Genomic DNA, 22524 nt, shown 5'->3' on the forward strand with positions numbered 1-22524 from the left:
CAAACCCGATAACCTTTCGCATCGTTCAAAAACCCTTGTGGATAGAGAGGATTGTTCCAGGTTGTAGTGTTGGTACATTCCGAGTACACCCCTAGAGAATGATGTGATGGCGCATCAAGTTGCATTCAAGACCTCTTCTCTTTGATGCCCTGTGCTCACAGTGTGAAGATGTGCTTCAGCATCATGCTAAACAGCCTGTCCACTTTATTCATGTTCATAATGCCGTCTTAGTACATTGGTTTAGTTCAGGGGTCTCAAACTCAATTTACTTGGGGGCCACTGGAGCTAGGGTCTGGGTGAGACTGGGCCGCATCAGGTTTTCCAAAAAAACCCAAAAAAAACGCATTTATTAAAAACAGAAAAATGAATAAACTTTGCTTTGGTTTCGATTTTCTACAAGAAAAGTGCTGATAAAACATTCCACTGTTCTCAAATATCTTACTTTTTATTTTTCTACACAAAATAAGATGAAAAATAAATAAACTAATCAAGAATAAAGTAAATCAATCAGTAATAAATAAATAAATATAATAATAACAATAAAATGGCAAATAATAAAAACTTTAAAAACCACATATAGTTGGTGGGTAGACAAATTATTTTTTTCAGATTAAAATTAACAAAGCATTATTAGAGCCCTGTAGACATGACAAAACACGACTATAGTCACATTTATACTCTTTTTTTATTTACAACATATTGCGCAACTGCAGGGTCTTGAGACACATTTTAACTCGCAAACTAGAGAGCTAGCGACCTAAACGGTAGCCTTCAAGTTATTTCCTTTAAACTAAATGGCCAAAAACTTACCACTTCCACACGGATAGGGAGTATAACTATTAACAGTTATTTAACCTTTAACATGAACATTAATCAAATGTAATAATTTTTTCTGGGTACATGATACCATACAGCATCCATATCAAACTTGCACAAGCCGCACGAACATTAAACTTTCATATCAAGGCAGGGGCCTCAAACTAGTGTCCTACGGGCCACATTTGGCCCGCGGGCCGCATGTTTGAGACCCCTGGTTTAGTTACTTTCTCTTTACACCTATCTCATTTTACATAGTGGTGTCCTTATACATCTCCTCCTTGCTTTTATGTTCACTGTTGTTTTAAAAATGAATACCTTCCTTAAAAACCTGTCACCCTTGTCAAGTGGAGTATTGACACACTCCAGGTTACAGTGAGCAACAACAAGCACAATTTATCTGAAAAAGTTAAAACGTTTCTTGAAAGTCGACAGAAATATTTGCCTCATACACAGAAAACTAGAATTTTTTTTATAATTTCCCATTACATTCATCTAAATGGTCCAACTGTGTAAATGTCCAATTATTCAACACCATAACTATACTGCAAAGCTTACCAAGCCTTCTCTGTTGCAAGAAAACAAAAGGAATACACACACACACACACACACTTCCGTTTTCCCCCTGGGTAATACACACAATTGTCATCTGACCACACACAAACATGGTAATTAATTTTGAAAAATCATTGACACCTCATTCTCTCCTCAGTTGTACTATTTTCACCACCTTTCTCCTTCTTCATATTTTCTTTAAATATCCCCTTTGCTATCATCAGCTCCTTTTGCACTGAGGAGCAAGTAATCACGTTTGTACTGCACCACATGCCGCTTTGATCAGATTTCGGCCTCCATTTTCGGCCACCTCTGCAGAAAAAGCGATTGAAGCATCCTGTCATATTCAAGTCACATCAGTTTGCATAGGATACCGATGACATCCACATGAAAGTAGCCTATACCGTAAAGCCTTGTGTACGGGGTTTGAAAATGACTCACTCAGCATCAGTCATATGAGGCGATATTGATGACCGTAACAAGTGAGGATAGTGGCCATAAAATCGAAAAATGCCCCCAATGGGAGAAAGTCGTTAGATATGGCTTACATGTGGATGACATTGCTGGTAGCATTAAGGGACAACCCCATCCCTTCCTCGCCCACACATGAAGACACGTTCCCACCCATTGGTAGAGCTACACTGCACAAGTGGTGGTAATCTCTGCAGTGATGCTGTCATCTTACCGCAGTTTAGCTATGCTCAGCTGCTCCCGGACCCCGGAGCCCAACACAGAGAGGCTGGCAACAGGGATAACAAAATGGGGAGGGGGCAATGCAGATGGAGATGGAGGTTGATGGTACAGTAAAGAAACACAGAATAAAAGGCTACAATTGATCTGACGAAGAGGAGGGAGCGGTGGCTGTTCAGTGACAATGAAGAGAAGAAATGAGGGGGATTATCATTTAAAAAAAAAAAAAGCCTGTGAGAACAAATACATAATGATAGGGTGATGTGTTGCAATTGTCTTGTGTATCTGAGATGATAGTAAATCCTCCCGCTCATATTGTTGCCGTGCTGAATAGTGGCAGTGTGCCAGCATCTCGTTCTGACCCTCCTTCCCTATTATTCCACTTAACTTGGTAATCTTGCTACTGCCGAGCTGTCCCTCCTCCTTGCCTGTCCACCGTTGAGCAAACATCACACAATACATGTGAAATTCTCTCTTCATAGTCTTATTTCAAATGTAATATTCATCCTTTCATGTTAAACCTATTTCAAGCTTTGCCTTTGCCAATATTAATGTATATATCATTCATAGACATATTAACATAATGCATAATACAATCACCGGACACTTTTCAAAGACCCAGGGAGACCCAATGCATGACTATTTACCATTAACATCAACATTCCAGCTCCTTCTTTTTACATTTTGACCTTTGCTTTATTTTGCTGGGTTTTTATCTTTAATTTTATTTCTACAATGTGCCATGGACCGATAAAAAAACAAGTTGCGGCTTGCAAATGGCCCGCGGGCTGCACTTTGGATACCCCAGATGTAGGCTAAGCTAAGGCATGCTTGAGCACCCATACACAACAATTATGTTCACCTCAAGAGGGATCAGCCTCCGGGCAATCAGTAGGGGGAGATAAAAAAAAAAAAGTGAGGAGAATGGGGAAGACCACGGACAAAAGGAAAAGCGTTGCAAAAAGGAGGGCGAGAGAGAGGAGTCACGAACAAGGACAGGCTGAGTGTATCGAGCATGAATCCCTGTTAGACCTCGCTTGACTAGGGAAAGAAAAGCGCTTATATAGATATTTGCAAAGGGACACATGGAAAGCCACACACCCAGTACATAGAATGGCAACTATAGTAGCCCAAACGAACAGCTTTAAAATATTAATAAAACATCTCTAAAACCATTGTGGCTCACAATATCCCCAATTGCATCCACAATGTGTGAAGTATAAAACACTATTGTATTGGTAAAATAAAGAAGGAAGTTTCAGAGGGAAGTATAATAATTAACATGACATAACTTTTCACATACAGTCGTCTCTCGCCACTTTGCTATTTTAATTTTGTGGATACATTCTCACCGTTTAAAAAAAACTTTAAGTATTCTTGGCCTAAATTAAGCTTTTTTAAGCATAAAAATGGTATTTACAAATTTACAAATTTCCCCACTGAGGGATGAATAAAGGCATATCTTAATCTTAGGCATATCTTAATGTAGTGTAATATCTGTGACTTGTTATTTGCGTATTTAAGGAGTTGACTGTGTTCATCTAAGTGTTAGCAGTGTGGAAATTGCGAGTGACTGGTGTGTGTTGTGGCCGACAGCAGCTCCTGTGTGAATGCATGTGTTCTCCACTTCTTAGTAAAGCGATTGAAGTGTGTTGGTGACAAGTTTTTAATTAACTACAAATGGGGCCATTACAGTAGTACTGGACACTGGTCACTAGGTGTTAATAACATTACATTTAAAACACAATAGCCACTGTAGGAAGTACGCTGTTGATGCTAATGCTATTTTCTATTTTTATGTCTACTGTATTGTGTAATACAAGGGTGAAAAATACTATAAAAGGTATTATTGCATGTGTAGAGGGCTGTGGTAATGCTACAGAACGTATTTAAGTTGGAAACAAGTTTTTAATGCCTCAACTATAAAAATATTCAACAGAAAGTTGCTTATCTTGGTCGTGTCTGAAACCAATTAACCACGATTAGTTCGAAAGATACCCTATAGCAGTGGTTCTCAACTGGTTTGACTGCGGAACCCACTCTCACCCTAAATGATAAACTGTGACAAACATCTCAAATATCTTTAGGCCTGTCAACTAACCACATGATAAATAAAAACCAACTCGATAATTTGTATGACAATTCTCGTCCAGCAAAATTTGTTATCTTGACAGACCTAAATATCTTGCACACACCTTGCAGCAGCTTAACAAGCAAAGAGCACAGACCAGAAGGTGAGATGCATTTGTGGACATCAGTCTTTTTTTTTCCAAGCAAAGACCCGCGACTCATTGAAAACCACACAACACTTTCGGCACGCGACCCACCAGTTGAGAATCCCTGCTCTCACGTTGCTCTCTTCTGAGTTGCTGAATCATACATATCAGGCAAGCTACCTGAAATTTGAGGCAGAAAGTGTACCATTAAATGAACAGCGGCTTGCAAACTGCAGCATATCCTCAAAGGTGTCATGCCTGTCATCGCCTACCCCGCCTTCACCTTGAAGACCCCGCCTCCTGCCTGATTGCGCTCAGGTGTCCCTCATCACCTGATTACCTTCTTGCTATTTATTGCCTCTGATGCCTCCTGTCTGGTGCAAGTTCGTTGTACATTCATGTCTCGTCCTAGCACTCCTTGTTATCGTCTCGCCTGGTTTTCGACCCTTGCCTGCTTTTCGACCACCCCTCCTGCCTGCCGCTCTCGGATACCGTTGCCTTATTGGACTGACTTACCGTGTACCGACCTTCACCCTCGTGTAGTACCTGCCAACTCTGCCTTTGGGTCCTCCTTCCCACGTCCCCGCGTGACAGAACGAACTTGCCATCATGGACCCAGCGGAGTTGGAGTCCGTTCGACAGGCGCTCCGGACGCAAGGACAGCGCCAGAGCCAACAAGAGGAACAGCTTGCCGCTCTGGGCACGGCGTTGCAATCCCTGTCGGAGCGACAGGACGCCATGGCTGGGAATCTAGGCTCCCAGCTTAACTCCTTGCTATTGGCTCTTCAGCCCGCTGCTCAACCCGCGGCTCCAGTGGATCCAGCAGCGGCTCCGCTCCCTCCACCGGTCCTGACTTCCGCCTTGCCGGCCGCTACGTGTCCACAGTTGTCACGGCCGGAGTGGTTCTCGGGCGAGTCGGGCGACGTACGCCCCTTTTTGACCAAGTGTGAACTCCATTTCGAACTTCAAGCCCCCGCATTCATGTCAGAACGTGCCCGGGTGGCTTTTGTAATCTCCCATCTCACGGGCAGGGCAGGAGCGTGGGCCACCACGGAATGGAGCCGTCGGTCCGCTGTGTGCGAGTCATACGCAGCATTCTCCAAGGCACTGGAGCAAGTGTTCCAACGCCAGCCGTCCGGCAGGGAAGCAGCTCGCTCCCTGCTTCAGCTACGTCAGGGGCGTCAGCGTGTCACCGACTACGCGGTCGAATTTCGCGCTCTCGCGGCAAACAGCGACTGGAACGCACCCGCGTTGTTAGACGCATTTTTTCTTGGACTGTCCCCCCACATTCGTAGACAAATGATCCCTGTGAAACTGCCAGGAACAATTGATGAACTCATCGCCTTGGCGGTCATGATTGAGAAGCGCCTTCATGATCATGAGGAGGAGAGCAGGTCGCGCGGGCGAGTTTCCACCACACACTGGAGTGGCAACCTCGGGCACGTCAACAACGTCCGGCCCACCCCTGTCGCCGTGCCACTTGCTGCACCCTCTGCTGACGAACCCATGCAACTGGGACTAACCCGACTGTCTCCAGAGGAAAGGAACCGCCGCCGAAGTGAGGGCAGGTGCTTTTATTGTGGTCAAGGGGGACATCTAGTGGCTAATTGTGGGGTCAAGATGGGCAAAACAAGCAACCTGGGACATGGCTCGGTGAGTCTTAATGTCATTATCAGCAATCCTGCTCTCTATAAACCTTTGGTCCAATTTTGCTCTCAGCATACATCCATCATGGTACCTGTATTTGTGGACTCTGGGTCAGATGCCAATCTCATTAGTACTTCTCTCGCCAGGAAACTAAAGCTTCGCCTGTGCCCCCTACGACACCCCCTAACGGTGAAGGCGGTGGATGGAAGTTCTCTGGGCAAAATTAGTCACAGAACTCATCCGGTCAAGATTTCATTTCCAGACAGTCACACAGAAAAACTAAGTCTCCATGTATTCTCTAGCTCTGATCATGAAGTTATTTTTGGGCACCCTTGGTTAAAGCAGCATAACCCCCACTTCGATTGGGCGTCTGGTCAGATCGTCTCTTGGGGGCCCGGCTGTCAGGACAACTGTTTGGTAACTGCCAAAACAGTGATGGAACAAGGGGAGGTCAATCTAGCCTCTGTTCCAGAGTGTTACCACGATTTAGCTGCTGTGTTTAGTAAAGTCAAGGCCAAGTCACTGCCCCCCCACCGGGTCCACGACTGTGCTATTGACCTGTTGCCAGGAACCACACCCCCACGGGGAAGACTCTTTTCCTTGTCCCCTCCTGAACGTCGTGCTATGGAGGAATACATTCAGGAGTCACTTGCAGCAGGGATTATCAGGCCTTCCTCATCTCCTGCGGGGGCTGGTTTCTTTTTCGTAGAGAAGAAAGACAAATCCCTTCGGCCATGCATAGACTACAGAGGACTTAACGACATCTCCATCAAGAACCGGTATCCCCTGCCCCTCATTGCCACCGCCACTGAGCTCCTGGAAGGAGCTAAGATTTTCACCAAGCTGGATTTGCGTAACGCTTATCATCTGGTCAGGATACGAGAGGGTGACGAGTGGAAGACGGCCTTCAACACCCCAACCGGACATTATGAGTACTTGGTGATGCCCTTTGGACTGACCAATGCCCCAGCAGTGTTTCAGGGCCTTGTCAACGACGTTTTGAGGGACATGTTAAATATTTTTGTGTTTGTTTATCTTGATGACATTCTTATTTTTTCTCGCGATGAATCTGCTCATGTGCAGCATGTCAGGAAGGTGCTGCAAAGACTCCTGGACAACCACCTATTTGTGAAGGCCGAAAAATGTGACTTTCACCAGCCCTCTGTATCATTTTTAGGGTTTATCCTATCCGAGGGGAAGGTGAGGATGGATCCGGGAAAAGTCTCCGCCGTTGCAGAGTGGCCCACTCCTTCGTCTCGTAAAGATGTTCAAAGATTTCTGGGATTTGCAAATTTTTATCGTAAATATATCAGAAACTTTAGCTCGGTAGCCTCTCCTCTCCATGCTCTCACCTCTCCGCACAAACCATTTCACTGGACTTCTGAGTGTGAGAAAGCTTTTGTGAAGCTTAAGGATGGTTTCACCACAGCCCCGGTGCTTGCCATCCCTGATCCCCATCTGCAGTTTGTGGTTGAAGTGGATGCGTCAGATATTGGAGTCGGAGCCGTCCTGTCCCAGATCGGTCCTAAGGACGGTAAACTGCATCCATGTGCCTTTCTGTCAAAAAAATTGTCTTCAGCAGAGTGCAATTACGACATTGGGGATCGTGAATTATTGGCAGTCAAGACAGCTCTTGAAGAATGGAGACACTGGCTGGAGGGGTCTACGCTGCCGTTCCAGGTATGGACTGACCACAAGAATCTAGAATATCTCAAATCCGCCAAGAGATTAAATTCTCGACAGGCTAGGTGGTCATTGTTTTTCAGCCGTTTCAATTTTACTTTGTCATACCGTCCTGGTTCCAAGAACACCAAGCCTGATGCTTTGTCCCGTATTTTTTTTCCGTCGGAAAAGGAACCTGAGGTCGCAACCATCCTACCTAACTCATGTTTTGTCTCTGCTGTGCAGTGGGCAATAGAAGATAAGGTCAGGGAGGCAGGACTTGAAGTGCCTCGGCCCCCAAACTGCCCTCCAGAGAAATTATTTGTTGTGGAAACCATGAGGGGTCCAGTCATTCATTGGGCTCATACCAATAAGACCTCATGCCACCCAGGGGTGAAAAAGACCTTGTTTGTAACCCAGCAACGCTTTTGGTGGCCCAACATGGCGAAGGATGTTTCCGAATATGTCTCTGCCTGTCCTGTCTGTGCGGCTAACAAATCTTCACCACAGAAACCCATGGGAGAACTCAGGCCCTTGTCTATTCCCCACCGGCCCTGGTCCCATATCTCGTTGGATTTCGTTTGTGGACTGCCCCCGTCAGAGGAAAAGACGGTGGTACTCACAGTCGTGGACAGATTTTCCAAGATGTCCAGGTTCATTCCGTTTGTTAAAATTCCCTCGGCCAAAGAAACGGCCGAGGCATTACTGAAAAATATATTTTGCATTTTTGGTTTCCCGCAGGACATAGTGTCCGATCGTGGTCCTCAATTTGTCTCCTTGTTTTGGAAGGAATTTTGTGTCTTGCTGGGATCCACAGTCAGTCTCTCATCTGGATTTCATCCCCAGTCTAATGGACAGGCAGAGAGGATCAACCAAGTGCTCGAGACAAAGTTGCGGTGCCTCGCCTCTCAAAACCCCTCTTCTTGGGCTAAACAACTCTTGTGGGTGGAGTTGGCCCACAACACCTTGCCTAGCACATCCACCGGTATGTCTCCACATCACGTGGTATTTGGTCACCAACCCTCCTTGTTCCCCTCGCTCGTCAAGGATTCAGTTGTGCCCTCCGCCTTGGCCTTGGTGGGGCGCATCAAGAGAGTTTGGCAGAGGGCTCGCAACAACCTTCAAAGACAGTCGGATATCTACAAGGTGGCGGCGGATCGTAAAAGAATTCCTGCTCCTGCCTATACGGTGGGCCAAAGAGTTTGGTTATCCTCCAAGACCCTTCCTCTGAGAGTGGAGTCGAAGAAGCTGGCCCCCAGGTTCGTTGGCCCATTTCCAATCTCCAAAGTGATTAATCCTGTCTCCGTTCGTCTAAAACTACCTAGGTCCATGCGAACCCACCCATCCTTTCATGTAAGTCAGATCAAGCCTGCAAAAACCAGCACCCTGGTCCCACCAGCCAGCCACCCGCCGCCCGCCCGAATCATTGATGGAGGTCCTGTTTACACAGTCAGGAGACTGCTGGCTTCCCGACGACGGGGCCGAGGTTGGCAGTATCTCGTCGACTGGGAGGGGTATGGACCTGAGGAACGCCAATGGGTACCCTCCCGGTTCATTTTGGATCCCTCCCTCATCGAAGACTTTCATTTAGCTCACCCTGAGGTTCCTGGGCCGTCAGGAGCCGGCCATTGAGGGAGGGGTTCTGTCATGCCTGTCATCGCCTACCCCGCCTTCACCTTGAAGACCCCGCCTCCTGCCTGATTGCGCTCAGGTGTCCCTCATCACCTGATTACCTTCTTGCTATTTATTGCCTCTGATGCCTCCTGTCTGGTGCAAGTTCGTTGTACATTCATGTCTCGTCCTAGCACTCCTTGTTATCGTCTCGCCTGGTTTTCGACCCTTGCCTGCTTTTCGACCACCCCTCCTGCCTGCCGCTCTCGGATACCGTTGCCTTATTGGACTGACTTACCGTGTACCGACCTTCACCCTCGTGTAGTACCTGCCAACTCTGCCTTTGGGTCCTCCTTCCCACGTCCCCGCGTGACAAAAGGAGCTGTGAATGTTGTGCTGTCACTGCGTTGTCACGTCTCACTGTGGGAGCGTGCGTACACTATCTTGAGACTTCCTGGGTGCCATTCTGGTACCCTGACATAGTGAGTGAGTCAGTCTTTGTGCACAACACCATGGTGATGGATTATACACCTCCAGCTATCAGGACTGCTGGGACCACTGCTCAACACAGAGCACAGCGGAACAATAGTACTGGCTACCCTCTGATGTGACACACAAATACAGGCTGAAGTGTGACATGGTACATAGAATACATGAAAGTGGCGTACTTTCTAGTCAAATGAAGGGGTAGCGGCGGCATAGTCCATAAGGCGGCTTGTAGAGCAGAGCGTTGCAGGTTCAAAAGCAAATCCATCAAATTGTGTGTGTGTGTTGGTGTGTACAGTATGTGACTTGGACTTCAAAAATGAGAGGAGTATTACTTACATTTCCAAAAGGGGGTCAAAAACACCAAAGTGGATCGAGTAAAAAGCTTTAGGGTTCATTTTTCCATGAACATCCAAATGTGCAACAATGTACAAGCATTGTTTGTTTTATACATTCATTCATTTATTTTCTACCGCTTTTTCCTCACGAGGGTCGCGGGGGGTGCTGGAGCCTATCCCAGCTGTCTTCGGGCGTGAGGCGGGGTACACCCTGGACTGGTCGCCAGCCAATCGCAGGGCACATATAGACAAACAACCATTCACACTCACATTCATACCTATGGACAATTTGGAGTCGCCAATTAACCTAGCATGTTTTTGGAATGTGGGAGGAAACCGGAGTACCCGGAGAAAACCCACGCATGCACGGGGAGAACATGCAAACTCCACACAGAGATGGCCGAGGGTGGAATTGAACCCTGGTCTCCTAGCTGTGAGGTCTGCGCGCCAACCACTCGTTCACCGTGCCGCCCCATTTTACACATATATCTGTCTATTTTCTTTACCAGTTATTCTATGACAGCCTATTCCAGCTGACATAGGGTGGAAGGTGGACTAAACCCAAATGCTGGGTCATTCTAATTGTATGACACTTTGATTCAATCACTTCAATTCTACAAGCATGCACTCCATAGACATATAAGGATACTTTTCTTACCTAGCCAGCCAGAGCTGGAGTTGGGCACACACATGTCTGTCTCAGCACTTGGAAGCACAAAGCCCACTACAAACACCTCCACCCCATCAGACATGAGGGCCAATCCAAGAACCAGGAACAGCTGCCACTGGAACCTCCCGTGGCCGCACTCTTGGATGATCAGCTCGTACTGCTGAGCCAGCTCCTCCTCATCAGCCTGTCGCTCCTGTTCCAGCTCCTTTCTGTCCCTCATTGCATCTGACATGGGTTGCCCCAAGGCCACTTGGCCCTCCTTATGCTTCCTGTCTCCCGTGGAGGGCACCCCCTGGTACTCGCCCTCGTATATCTCGTCCTCATCGTCGTGGCCCTCTGTGGCATCGCTGGAACCCTCGTCGTTGTCATGGTAACCGTCTCCATCTTGCCTAGGTGGATTCCTGTAGAATTCCTCGTCATCGACCTCATCGTCCTGGAATCGTGAGTAGTTGTGATGGGATGAATACTCGTCCGTGGCACGGTCCACCACTTTGTTGACCTTCTTTGTTGCCTGCCGCTTTGCCTCCTTGACTATGTCTTTAGCCCCTTTAACCAGGGAAGTCCTGTTATTGTATGTGTCCTCCATTCTGACCACAACGGTTGGTATACGAGAGAGACAAGCAAGAGGGCCGACTTTACACTTGGAATTGTGAGGTCAGTGGGCCTGAAACAGCATCAAGGAACACAACGTGTGAGTATGCAGTAACCACATATCAAACCAAAAATTCAACAAAAAATAACCCTCCAAATAACCCAAGCTAATATTTTATACATTGCCTGAAATAAATTGGCTGACATTAGAGAGTTGGTTTATTAGTCCAACCATAACAGCCACAGTGAACACATCTTTGTGTTCATTGCCATTTATTATGTTACAAACATATACATCTAAACATGCTGTGCTAATGTATGTACACACGGACACTAACAACATGCATTGTAAAAAACAATATACACTGGCTTAATTAAAAAAAAATCAAAAAATGATGTCCAGTGTTATGTTCTCTTACGTTCCATTGATAAATAATGTTTTCAACATAATATCTTATTCAAAATCAATATATTAGAATGTTTATGAAGTGGTTATAATAGATGCTCTGCCTTAATTTTTACAATGCTGGGTGGAGAGGTCTTTTCCCAGCTGGGATACCAGTGCTAATGAGAGGGAGAGCCCAGTCTAATGTGATTTCACGCTCAAACTATTACATCCCACAGCAGAGGTCTGGGCTGCTGACTCCATATTGTCTCATGGTACAGAAAAACACATTTAACCGGAAATTGCTATGGCCTATTGCATACATGTCAAACTTCAATTTAATTTCATCTGAACTGCAAGGAAAATATCACTGAGTTGTCCCACAACGTAGACCTCAAAAAGGTGTGTGCAGCAATCTGCGTCATCAAGTGCATTTTATAATATCTACATTCCTCTTCCATTACTCAAATAAAAGTTAAAAATTAGAAATGACACCACTTTTAGCAATTACACCCTGTGAGTACAGAGGCAAAACGCGTCATCTACCCATTCCAGAGTTGTAAATCCTGCCAGGTTACACTTCTTGCAGATTGTGATGTGTTTGTTTTGATATAAAATAGTGTAGCTTTTGCCCAGACGTTGAGAGGATGACGATAAGGTGGTTGATCAACAGTCACTTCATTAAAACAAACAACCATAGACATATATATCCACAGCCGTCTCCTTCTTGCCTTCTCCTGGCTCATCCAATCAGAAGTCAAAATACATTCACTGACTTCACTGCCTTGGAAAGTAGAGATTTAAAGCAGGAATGAACAGACACAAAAGCGGATTAAAAAAAGGTCCAATACAGAACCAATATGTAAAACATTGCCAACTAAAACAAATAGAAGAAAACAAAAAATGCACACAAATTTTTTGCCGATTGAAAACACTTGTTTGCTGTAAATGGCTGTAAGACTAAATCAGAGCGGTTTGAAAAAGCAGGGTGAGGAGATCAGAGCTGTCCAGAGTGCACCCTCTCCGTGCGTCTCAGAGCTGTTCAGCACAGCCTCTAATGAACACTGAAGCCTTGTCAAGAGGACACAAATCACAGGGCCAGCTCCAGCTCCCATAATGCAATTTTACTGGACAAAATGACACTGCTGATTCAAGGTGACTCCACTAATCTCTTTGGCTCGTTGGATGACTTCTGTAGTTATGAGCGCACTCTTTAATGCAAGAACCAATAATTGCTTTAATGCCTCCACTGGCAACCGTGGTTTTGGTTTCTTAGACAGTCATAGGAATTGGCTTAGTGCCCATAATTGAGCTTGGAACCATACTTGGTAAGTTAAGTGGGTGTTCAAAAGAGGCCCACATAGCGTACTATGAATTACCAGATGATCTACCAGCTAATCAGTGAGAAGAAAATATTCACTTATTTTATAAAAGCGGCGGCATGGCGGTCTAGTGGTTAGCGCGCAGACCTCACAGGGTGACCAGGGTTCAATTCCACCCTCGGCCATCTCTGTGTGGAGTTTGCATGTTCTCCCTGTACATGCATGGGTTTTCTCCGGGTACACCGGCTTCCTCCCACATTCCAAAAACATGCTAGGTTAATTGGCAAATCCAAATTGTTGTTTGTCAATATGTGCCCTGTGATTGGCTGGCGACCAGTCCAGGGTGTACCCCGCCTCTCGCCCGAAGACAGCTGGGATAGGCTCCAGCACCCCCCGCGACCCTCGTGAGGAAAAAGCGGTAGAAAATGAATGAATTTTATGAAAGTATTGATGAGCTGCAATTGACCGGTGACCAGGCTAGGGTGCCGATGCCACTTGCCATCCTATCAGTTGGCATAAACTCAGTAAGGTGGCAAATGGATAGCCAGGACTTTCTTTTAGGCTGACCAAAACTCATAGTCTGTGGCCTCACCAAACTCCTCCCACATGCTTCAGGACAAAATAAATGCGGCACACCCAGTCCAGTCCAGTATGAAAAGTCATACAAATATTGTTAAATTCCCCCCTTTTGTTTAGTTTCTGAATGAATTGAAAATAGTGTTGTACATCCTAAGGATGCAGTACATGGCAGCTCATCTCACAAACCGACTAGTTTTAACTATTAGTCACTCAACAAACAGCAGGGGATGTGTCAGCGTTCAGGTGTGTGACTACTACCCCATACATTGCTTAAGGATCAGGCCATGTTGTTCTTAAGCAAACTGGTCTTTTTTCCCTTGAGTCTATGCACATTGACAAGCATGATCACACAGCTCCTGGTGGTGTCTGCCTGTCAGAAAATCAATGGAGTGCATGGTGAGGTGTGCTGTCAGGCGTGATGAAGCTCAGAAGACACCAAGGCTCACAGAGGACCACCTGACCAGAGCTGAAGAGCCATCCCCGCTGACTGTGCACACAGTAACAGGCGCAATCACAATCAAAGTAACAACACTTGCAAACAAGACAGCTGAAGGACAGTTTTGTCCTATTTCATGCTCTCCCTTCTCATTAGATAGACATTTTATTTCCATTGATGTTTATTGTTTATCATGTTCTTAGGAATTAGTACAGCACGCTTAGCCGCAAACGCATGTAAGAGTGTTTAGTTCTCAATGGAGCAGAAAGTTTGCCATGATGGTAAGCAAGTGAGCGGGGCGGGGCTAGGCGCACAACATTGTACAATGTATTCACTAGCTCAGAGCTGAGTGTAAAAAAAATACACAAAAAAATAGTATGCACAGTGGACACACTTGAAGGGTCAAATGAATTAGGGAAGTCCGATACTGGCCAACTCTCAATTTCCGATTTCGATATCAACCATTACCGATACCGATGTGTGCAATTCTGTATGTAAGTCTTTAATAAATACTTAATTTATTTTTAGTTTTGGCACTATTTTGTGCTCTATAGTTGATGTAATGTGAATTAATATGCTGTGGGATCGAAGTTCTTATCTTAACTTCACTCACAGGGGCCGTACGTGTGTGGGCATCCATATCGTGAATTTACTATCTTCCTCCGGCACCTATGGCTGTACAGCAGGAGAAGCCACTCACAGTGGCCAGGCAAGGGGCATTAATGTCAGATGCACTATGTAGGAGAAGCACAGTGTTAGCCAAAAGAAGCTGGCCACCGTGGCCAGGCAAGGGGCATTAATGTTGGGTGGGGAGGTGGAGAGACCACAGTTCAACTGGAGGAGCATATTGCCTGCTGCGGGAGGAGCCCCTGCCGTGGTCGGCCAATGTACACAATTTACTTTTAAACTGGCCACGTATTCACTCCTTACTGCCTTACCTTTGCGAGCTGGCTGCTTGCAAAGTTTTCCTGTGTGCACGCATAAAATAGTCCCAATATTCTTCCTACGGGCTTTGGGCTTTGTCGCCGGCTAATATTTGGTGTTTAATTTTTAGTGATTAAAAATATTGAGGAAATCTTAAGTGCATCTTAAGACCTGTATGTTGTGTCTCTCATGTGCTTCCTGCATTGTTGTTACACAGTGGAACGTATCTTTGCTTTTGTGATCCATTGTGGTCCTAAAATGGAAGGCTGATTGATTCAAAAAGAAAAAAAAAGACCATAAGTAAAAATCAATGATGCTGTTCTTGGTAGCGCAGTCGTCAAGACTAGACATTGCCATTAACCAATGTAATAAAAAAAGACCATTCAAAGAAGTATGTCCTTGTTGCTTGCTTCTTTCTCCGTGCCAGTCAAATCATTTATTTTCAACTGATGCAATGACGTTTTAAGCTTCATTTTAAACACAGCACTACATTCCCCCACTTTTGTACACTTCCCATTGAGAATCTCAAATGCAGGTTCTGCCCTTTGTAAGACAGTCACCAGTACATACGTGTGGAGGCTGGTTTGCTCCATTAGTATCAGGAAGAAGCAGGTTCCATCTCTAAGTGGGCAGCGCTGCAAGTAATCTCATCAAAATGGAGAAATGGTGGCCTCAACGGGAAGGCTCAACCAGCCTGAGATGTCTTCCATTAGGAGATTTCATCAAGCACTGATGGCATTACTGACGGAGGTTGTGTACACAAGTAATGTTAAATAAAATATTGCCTCATCTTGTTCATGTGAACGCAATACCATGTGTAGTCTCATAAGATGAGTGTATCGCCCCTTCTTGGGAAGCAAAGCAAAATTGTTGAGATAATAACCTTATTATTGGATGATTACTGTGTTCAGCCACTTTCTTTAATTGGTACAAATACCCATGGGATACATTGTGGTCATCAACAACCATGTAGTTTTCGATTGTTAAAGATCACCATGGTAAACCCCATGACCACAGGCCTCCCTGCTGATACTATGTATTTTAGATGTACAGGAAACCATTTTAATTACAGTGCATTATCTCAAGGGACAAATACTATAGAATTTTAACTTACATATGTTTCAGAGTAGTCTGTGTATACTGTAAGTGTTGACAAATTATTGACTGTCAGGTGAACTTGCATATGTTGCCACTCACACTGACTCTGGTCGGCACTGCGGAGAGTTTCCACTGCGGAAATCTCGCTCACGAGAGCAGATGTTCACGCGATAGCACGCCGTATTTGCCCGCACAACCGTAGTGCCGTAGATTTCTTTGTCATCCGTTGTTGAATATGTAATGTGATGGCCTGCTTCACACCCTGCGTTACCGGTAACGATGTCATGTTCACATTTCCGAAATAATGCCAGTGTACAGGCATTAAAAATATGTAATGCAGTGTTTTTGGACTGATTTTATTTTGAAATGCATTTCACTACAAGGCATCTTGGCTTGCAATATTAAATAAGCAGAGAATGCTCTGGCTGTGGCGTCCGAAAAAAAGATAGACCCCAAATGGATTGGGGGCGCCATAACGCAGGGATTTCAATCTTGTAAAATGTTTCCAGACGGATTCAGTGTGAACCCAGAACCCATACAGCAGAACTGTACTTTTAAGGGAAGAAAAATGTTGGCAATTTCAATGAAATTCTAATTAAAAAAGCAAGGTCATGTATGTAAATGTATCGAACAGAACCAAAGAGTGAATTTCATTGCACCCCTAATGTTTAGATATTGTGGTATGCATGGTCTTTCAATTTCTCTCTCAGACAAGTGCAAGAAGTCTTCAGGCCATTTGACGACAAGGGTCATTAGCCATGATCTCAACAAAATAATGAAACATCTGGTGAATCTATGTTTGGTTGTTTGTCAAGATAATGGACAGATACCACCTTTTTTCACGCTTTTGTTTCTGCTTCAGTGCATCTTGCACTGTCGGTTAGTTTACTATCATGGTGAGTGAAGTGCATAACAAGTCGCTTTGAGCTTGATCCATGATGCCTAATGTTTTGGAAGACGATATTTTACCAGAAGACATGTCAGCCTCACCATCAGGAGATCCAGAGTTCGAATGGCAAAAAAAAAATCAGTATTAGCAATGAAAACTTCCTAGTTCATAATAAGATGATAGGACCATACCATTTGATTTTGAGCTGGTTACATCGTGACTCACATGGCAAATAGAGAATCATTACTCTAATTAAAGTACATGTTTGAGACAAGACAATAGTTTAATACTACTTTTAAGAAAACAACAATGAAAAAATGTAAGACTGGATAAACAGACTTTTCATTAACTAAGTCCCAAAACAAGGCGGTTACATTGTAAAATATTTATAACTATGCATGACCAAAGCATTGGACTTCTTTCCACAAATTGAAACAAAAAGTAAAACTAATAACGGCAGTTGTAGCTACTAGCTAGTATTAATAATTAATGTTGATGTATAGTTATGTAAAGGCACATGTAAAACAGATTGAAGTAGAACCCCAGTTCCCATGATGCTTAGAGTGCAAAACGAGGAAATAGTGAATTTCCAAAATAGTATCACATTATCATGTAAGTCTTAGGCAGCGATTGTGTTTTGGTCAAAAGTAGTAATTACTACAGCTTCTACTTGGACATTAACATTGAAGCAGCTGTTGAACTCTGATGAAAAAAAGCAGAAAACGAGAGATGCTTGGAATGTCGAGTGCAGGCAGGATTGCAAGGTTTATAGTGTGTGCAAAGCACTCATACACTGCCACTTCCATATTACGTGTATTATCATTCATACTAGGCTTATGGCTTCAATGAGGAATACTTTGTGTATGTTCAGTTTATTATATAAAGACAATTTTTTTAGGTACATATATTAGAAATATTATTTAGGCATAAATAATACAGTAATAATACTAACAAGATCAATAACAATAATCATTTTGAAATAATGGAAAACCTAATCTAATCTCTCACTATGGCCATACAAACCCTTTATTCCTAAAATGACAACTATTCAAATGCTGATCTGGTAAACGTTCAGCTAAAATTATGCTCAAAACAAATAATAAGCCAGATTGAGTAAGGAACTCAAACAATGCACCAAAATGAGCTATTTGAAGAAACAGTAGAGCAGTTGATGTTTACAGTGTAGGAAGGAAGAAGACACATGATCCACTGTGTGCATACGATGATATGTCCAACCACACTTACATTGACTACTAACTCTTCATTTCAGGTGAGTACATTGTCTGTACTCACTCATTATCAAACTGTGTCTCTGTCAAGTATGTCATCCGCTATTACCGATTTATTACTACCATTAAATCTGTTGTACAGCTCTTTAAAGTACGCATAACCTTGACTTTTATTGTGCTATATGGCCGTAGAGCACTTTCCTCTGTACTTACAATAGGCAAGAAATACATTTGAATACAGGAGGTGAACAAATGTATTGCAACTGATGTGAAACGGAAATGTAAAGTGTTGCAGTGTAAATTGTGTTCATGTTCAAGATGAATTAAACCTTTATCATTACCAATCTATAATCTTTTGCATGATTCTGTGAAACTAACTAAAAAAATACTTCCCGCCTCCAGAGAAAATGAATACAGATGCAACAGGACGTCTACGATGTAGCAGCCTTCATATTGCTCACAAAGCGTTTTGCTACAGATTTCCAGTTCAGTGGTTGTGCCTGTCAATCGCTTATTGCCTCTCGAGGTGCTATGCACGGGTGAGTCAGTTGCCTGCTCCTGCATCCTCTCCTCTTTTTGGCTTTTTGAGTGCTCCCAGTGCCTCAGGGCAGGTGGCTGCATTGCACTACAGCCTCTCAGTCCAAAACCAACAAGCCCATATCAAGAGCAAGTATCTTAATCAAACTAAAAGCCAAGAAACAAACACATAAACTGTAAACTGTAACAACCTCAAGACTGTTAAACCATAAAACTTGTAAAACTTTAGACCACACAAGCAATTTGCAAAATCGCCATGAATTGGACAGATGAATTGAACTAATTGCAAGAAAGACAATTCATATATTAGTCCTTAACAGCAGCTACCTCCAGTAAATGATGCCAGGAGCCACACTGCATAACTTTTTACAAATGTCCACAAACACATCAATATTCCCTCCCTCTATTTTTCAGACACAAAACATTCTTTTGTATACTTAAGTACAATTTTTTTTTTCAAAACAAATGTTTTTTTTTACTTTGATCGTTCATCTGAAAAATATAAAACACTGAATAGATGAAAATGGATTTCCCAACTTGAATTGTTGCAGAAAAAAGGCTTACCTTCATTTAAGGAGACAAAAGTAGATGGAGCTTGTAAAAGCCCATAGCTGTCGGTTGTACAAATCTTCTAGGTGTTTTTTTCACAATAGAAGTGAACCCGACCTAACTGAAGAGCGCAGCGTGTTTTTTTTCCCCCCTACCCGACGCAGTGCTCTCTCGCTGCAGCACTTCAGAAGAGGAGGTGGCGGGAGAGGGATGGAGCGTAGTGGGAGGGAGGAATGTGGGGAGGGATGCGGGGAGGGAAGCGGCGTAATCAATAATTGTATTTCATTGAGTGATGCGGGTAATCCCGTCTGATGGAACAATCTACTTAGGTGGCTAGATGACGTGCTAAACAAAAATAGGTCTAATACAAACTGGCTAGAACTGGCAAGTTGTTGCTTTTTATAGGCAAGCTTGTACATTTTGGATGTCAGTGGAAATGACATTCATTCATTCTCTACCGCTTTTTCCTCACAAGGGTCGCGGGGGTGCTGGAGCCTATCCCAGCTGTCTTCGGGCGAGAGGCAGGGTACACCCTGGACTGGTCGCCAGCCAATCACAGGGCACATATAGACAAACAACCATTCACACTCACATTCATACCTATGGACAATTTGGAGTCGGCAATTAATCTAGCATGTTTTTGGAATGTGGGAGGAAACCGGAGTACCCGGAGAAAACCCACGCATGCACGGGGAGAACATGCAAACTTCACACAAAGATGGCCGAGGGTGGAATCGAACCCTGGTTCTCCTAGCTGTGAGGTCTGCGCGCTAACCACTAGACCGCTGTGCCTCCCGGAAATGACATTAATAATTGATATTAATGTTTTCAACTCTAATAATTAGTTGAAGGATCCTTTCCCTGTCGCATGTGATCTCATGCTGACCACACAGTAAGTGTTCAAAGAACAGAACCTTCATATGCAAGGGGAGAATTTGTATTAATTAAAAGGAGCTCCCATGTGACAACTTCCTGATGTGACAATTTGGAGATGCACAGCTCCCTGAATAGCCCTTTTGTGCCAGCACAGCAGTGAAAAACTAATGGATCACTTCCATTTGGGATGATTCCCAACATCCTGCTGTCACAATATACACAAGGCTGTCACATGATATTAGTAGTCTACCAGTACAGCTAGCCAGCTTATTAAAGTACGGTGCCTTCTTCTCCAGGAAGATAAATCGTCTGCACCGTCACAATGACAGCCACAGACCCCATCAGCTTGATTGCACATGGTTCACACATTGTGTCTATTTCAATTACTTTAACTCATTTTTTTCATGCTGTAGATAACACCACTGACGAAAGGACAACATTTTACTTTATTTACTCATATCCCCACAAGAATAACCTCAGGTTGTACAATACTGAATACTGAAATTGAAACATCGTATTATGTATGCTGGAGAGGATCATGAACATTACATACAAAAGACAAAATGATGCACATGGTACAAAAACACAGAAAGGCTTTTTTTCTCCTATGAATTTGATGACTCACAGATGCAATGACCCAGGGATCGGGACATTCTCTTGCTTTTGAGTCACAGTTGGACGACATCCCCCCCACCCCTCAAGCCATGAGACTCCATTTACTTTTGTAATACTGCTGGAGAGCTGAGGAGCACTTAGCTTAATGTACAGGACAGTAGAAGGAGCCTCACGTACGCATATCTCACAATCCACTGCACATGTGGGAAATTTCCCCGCCCTCCACTTAGTCCTCTATCCTTTATCAAATAAGCATACACACATAAGTAAAAATATCTTTTAAAAATAGCGTCTGATCATTTTCACATTTCCATGTATGCCGAGTATGAGGAACTGAGTTCATTACAAATGTGGTAGAATCCCATACTGCTGGAAGCCTGAATGTGTGGCCTTTTCTAAAATCTGAATTCATACAATTCCTATATGCATAGTGTCTGATATATTAAAAGTAGGTGGTAGCTGCAGCACTGGCTTTCTTCTTTAAGAAACCAAATGAGGTGGAGGTTGACTGGAAGAACTGTCGACTGCTTATCTTCATCCACATTAGAACAAATGGATACAGACACTGATGGTAATTGTTTTTGTCTTGTGGAGATAGAAAGCTCAGACTCACCCCTTCAGTTCTTTCCTTCTTTTTTTTGCTGCCCGCTCTTCACAGTGTGTGGATGTACATACTCTGTAATGAGAGGGATAATAATGAACATTTCTGTTGCCTAAAGTGTGAGCAGAAATCCCTGCATCTCTAAGGTGACACATCCAAACGTACTATATAAATGAAAAATACATTTTCAAAATCAACTCATCTACCAGTCTGCCTAAGCTAAAATACCAGGGGGAAGAAAGCAGAATGGGCTGTGATTATTGTTCTGGAACAGATTGAACAGGCTAAGAGAGAAGAATGTTAAATGAACTGCATTTCAATATACAGGCCTTGGTGCATTTCTTTTCCTGAGGGGAGATTGAAAGGGTTCTTTAGAAAGGTGAGACAGCAACGTTACAGTAAATCTAACCACTATCAAAAGCGTTGTACAGAAAGGCCAGAGTCATATCTAAAGTTCAGTTCTTAAAGCTAATTTCCATTTAGTCAATTATGTTTAACAGCTAGAGAGCACAAAATCACCCCAATAGCCTGAAAAACCGAAGGAAATGACTAAACAATCCATGAAACATTAGTGAAGAAAAGGAATACCTTACTAAAGTCTTTGAAAAAAGATGAATCATTGCATTGAAATTGACGTAATCCGTGGGAATAGAGGTTTCCTTTCCTGTCAGTCAACAGAAACACTCCACACCCCTCAGAGCGCCAGGGATTATCCTCAGTGCCACACTATTCAGGCACAAATGTATAGCGTGTGAAACTCACAAAATGTCACAGTAGTTGTGTTTATTAACCATTGCATTTTCTTATTGGTTTCCAAATGTGCTCTTTCTAAACTAGGGTCTCAAACTCAATGTACCTGGGGGCCACTGGAGCTAGGGTCTGGGCAAGGCTGGGCCGCATCAGGTTTTCCAAAAAAAAAAAAACGCATTTATTAAAAACAGAAAAATATACAAACTTTTTCAGTGCTTTAGTTTCGATTTTCTACAATAAAAGCTCTGATAAAACATTCCACTGTTCTCAAATATCTGAATTTTTATTTTTCTGCACAAAATAAGATGAAAATAAATAAACAAATCAAGAATAAAGAAAATCAATCAATCAGTAATAAATAAATATAATAATAATAATAATAAAACGGCAAATAATAAAAAACACATATAGGTGGGTAGACAAATTATTTTTTTCAGATTAAAATTAACAAA

The 22524-nt window shown here is 43.5% G+C and overlaps 1 protein-coding gene across 1 annotated transcript in view; it reads right to left on the bottom strand.

The window, feature by feature from the left end:
• sv2ca (synaptic vesicle glycoprotein 2Ca) overlaps positions 1-19395 on the bottom strand; it is a 33189-nt gene extending 13794 nt beyond the window's left edge. Inside the window, exons 1-2 of the mRNA XM_058070066.2 lie at positions 19246-19395; positions 10680-11355 (exon numbers count right to left, since the gene is read on the bottom strand). Of these exons, the coding sequence (XP_057926049.2) occupies positions 10680-11277 (598 nt within the window). The 5' untranslated portion in view covers positions 11278-11355; positions 19246-19395. The remainder of the gene's footprint in view (positions 1-10679; positions 11356-19245) is intronic.
• Between the last annotated feature and the right edge of the window lie 3129 nt (positions 19396-22524).

This window comes from Doryrhamphus excisus, linkage group LG3, assembly GCF_037039965.1.
Source record: "Doryrhamphus excisus strain RoL-2023G ecotype Guam linkage group LG3, RoL_Dexc_Guam_v1.1, whole genome shotgun sequence".
In the NCBI taxonomy this organism is placed as follows: Eukaryota; Metazoa; Chordata; class Actinopteri; order Syngnathiformes; family Syngnathidae; genus Doryrhamphus; species Doryrhamphus excisus.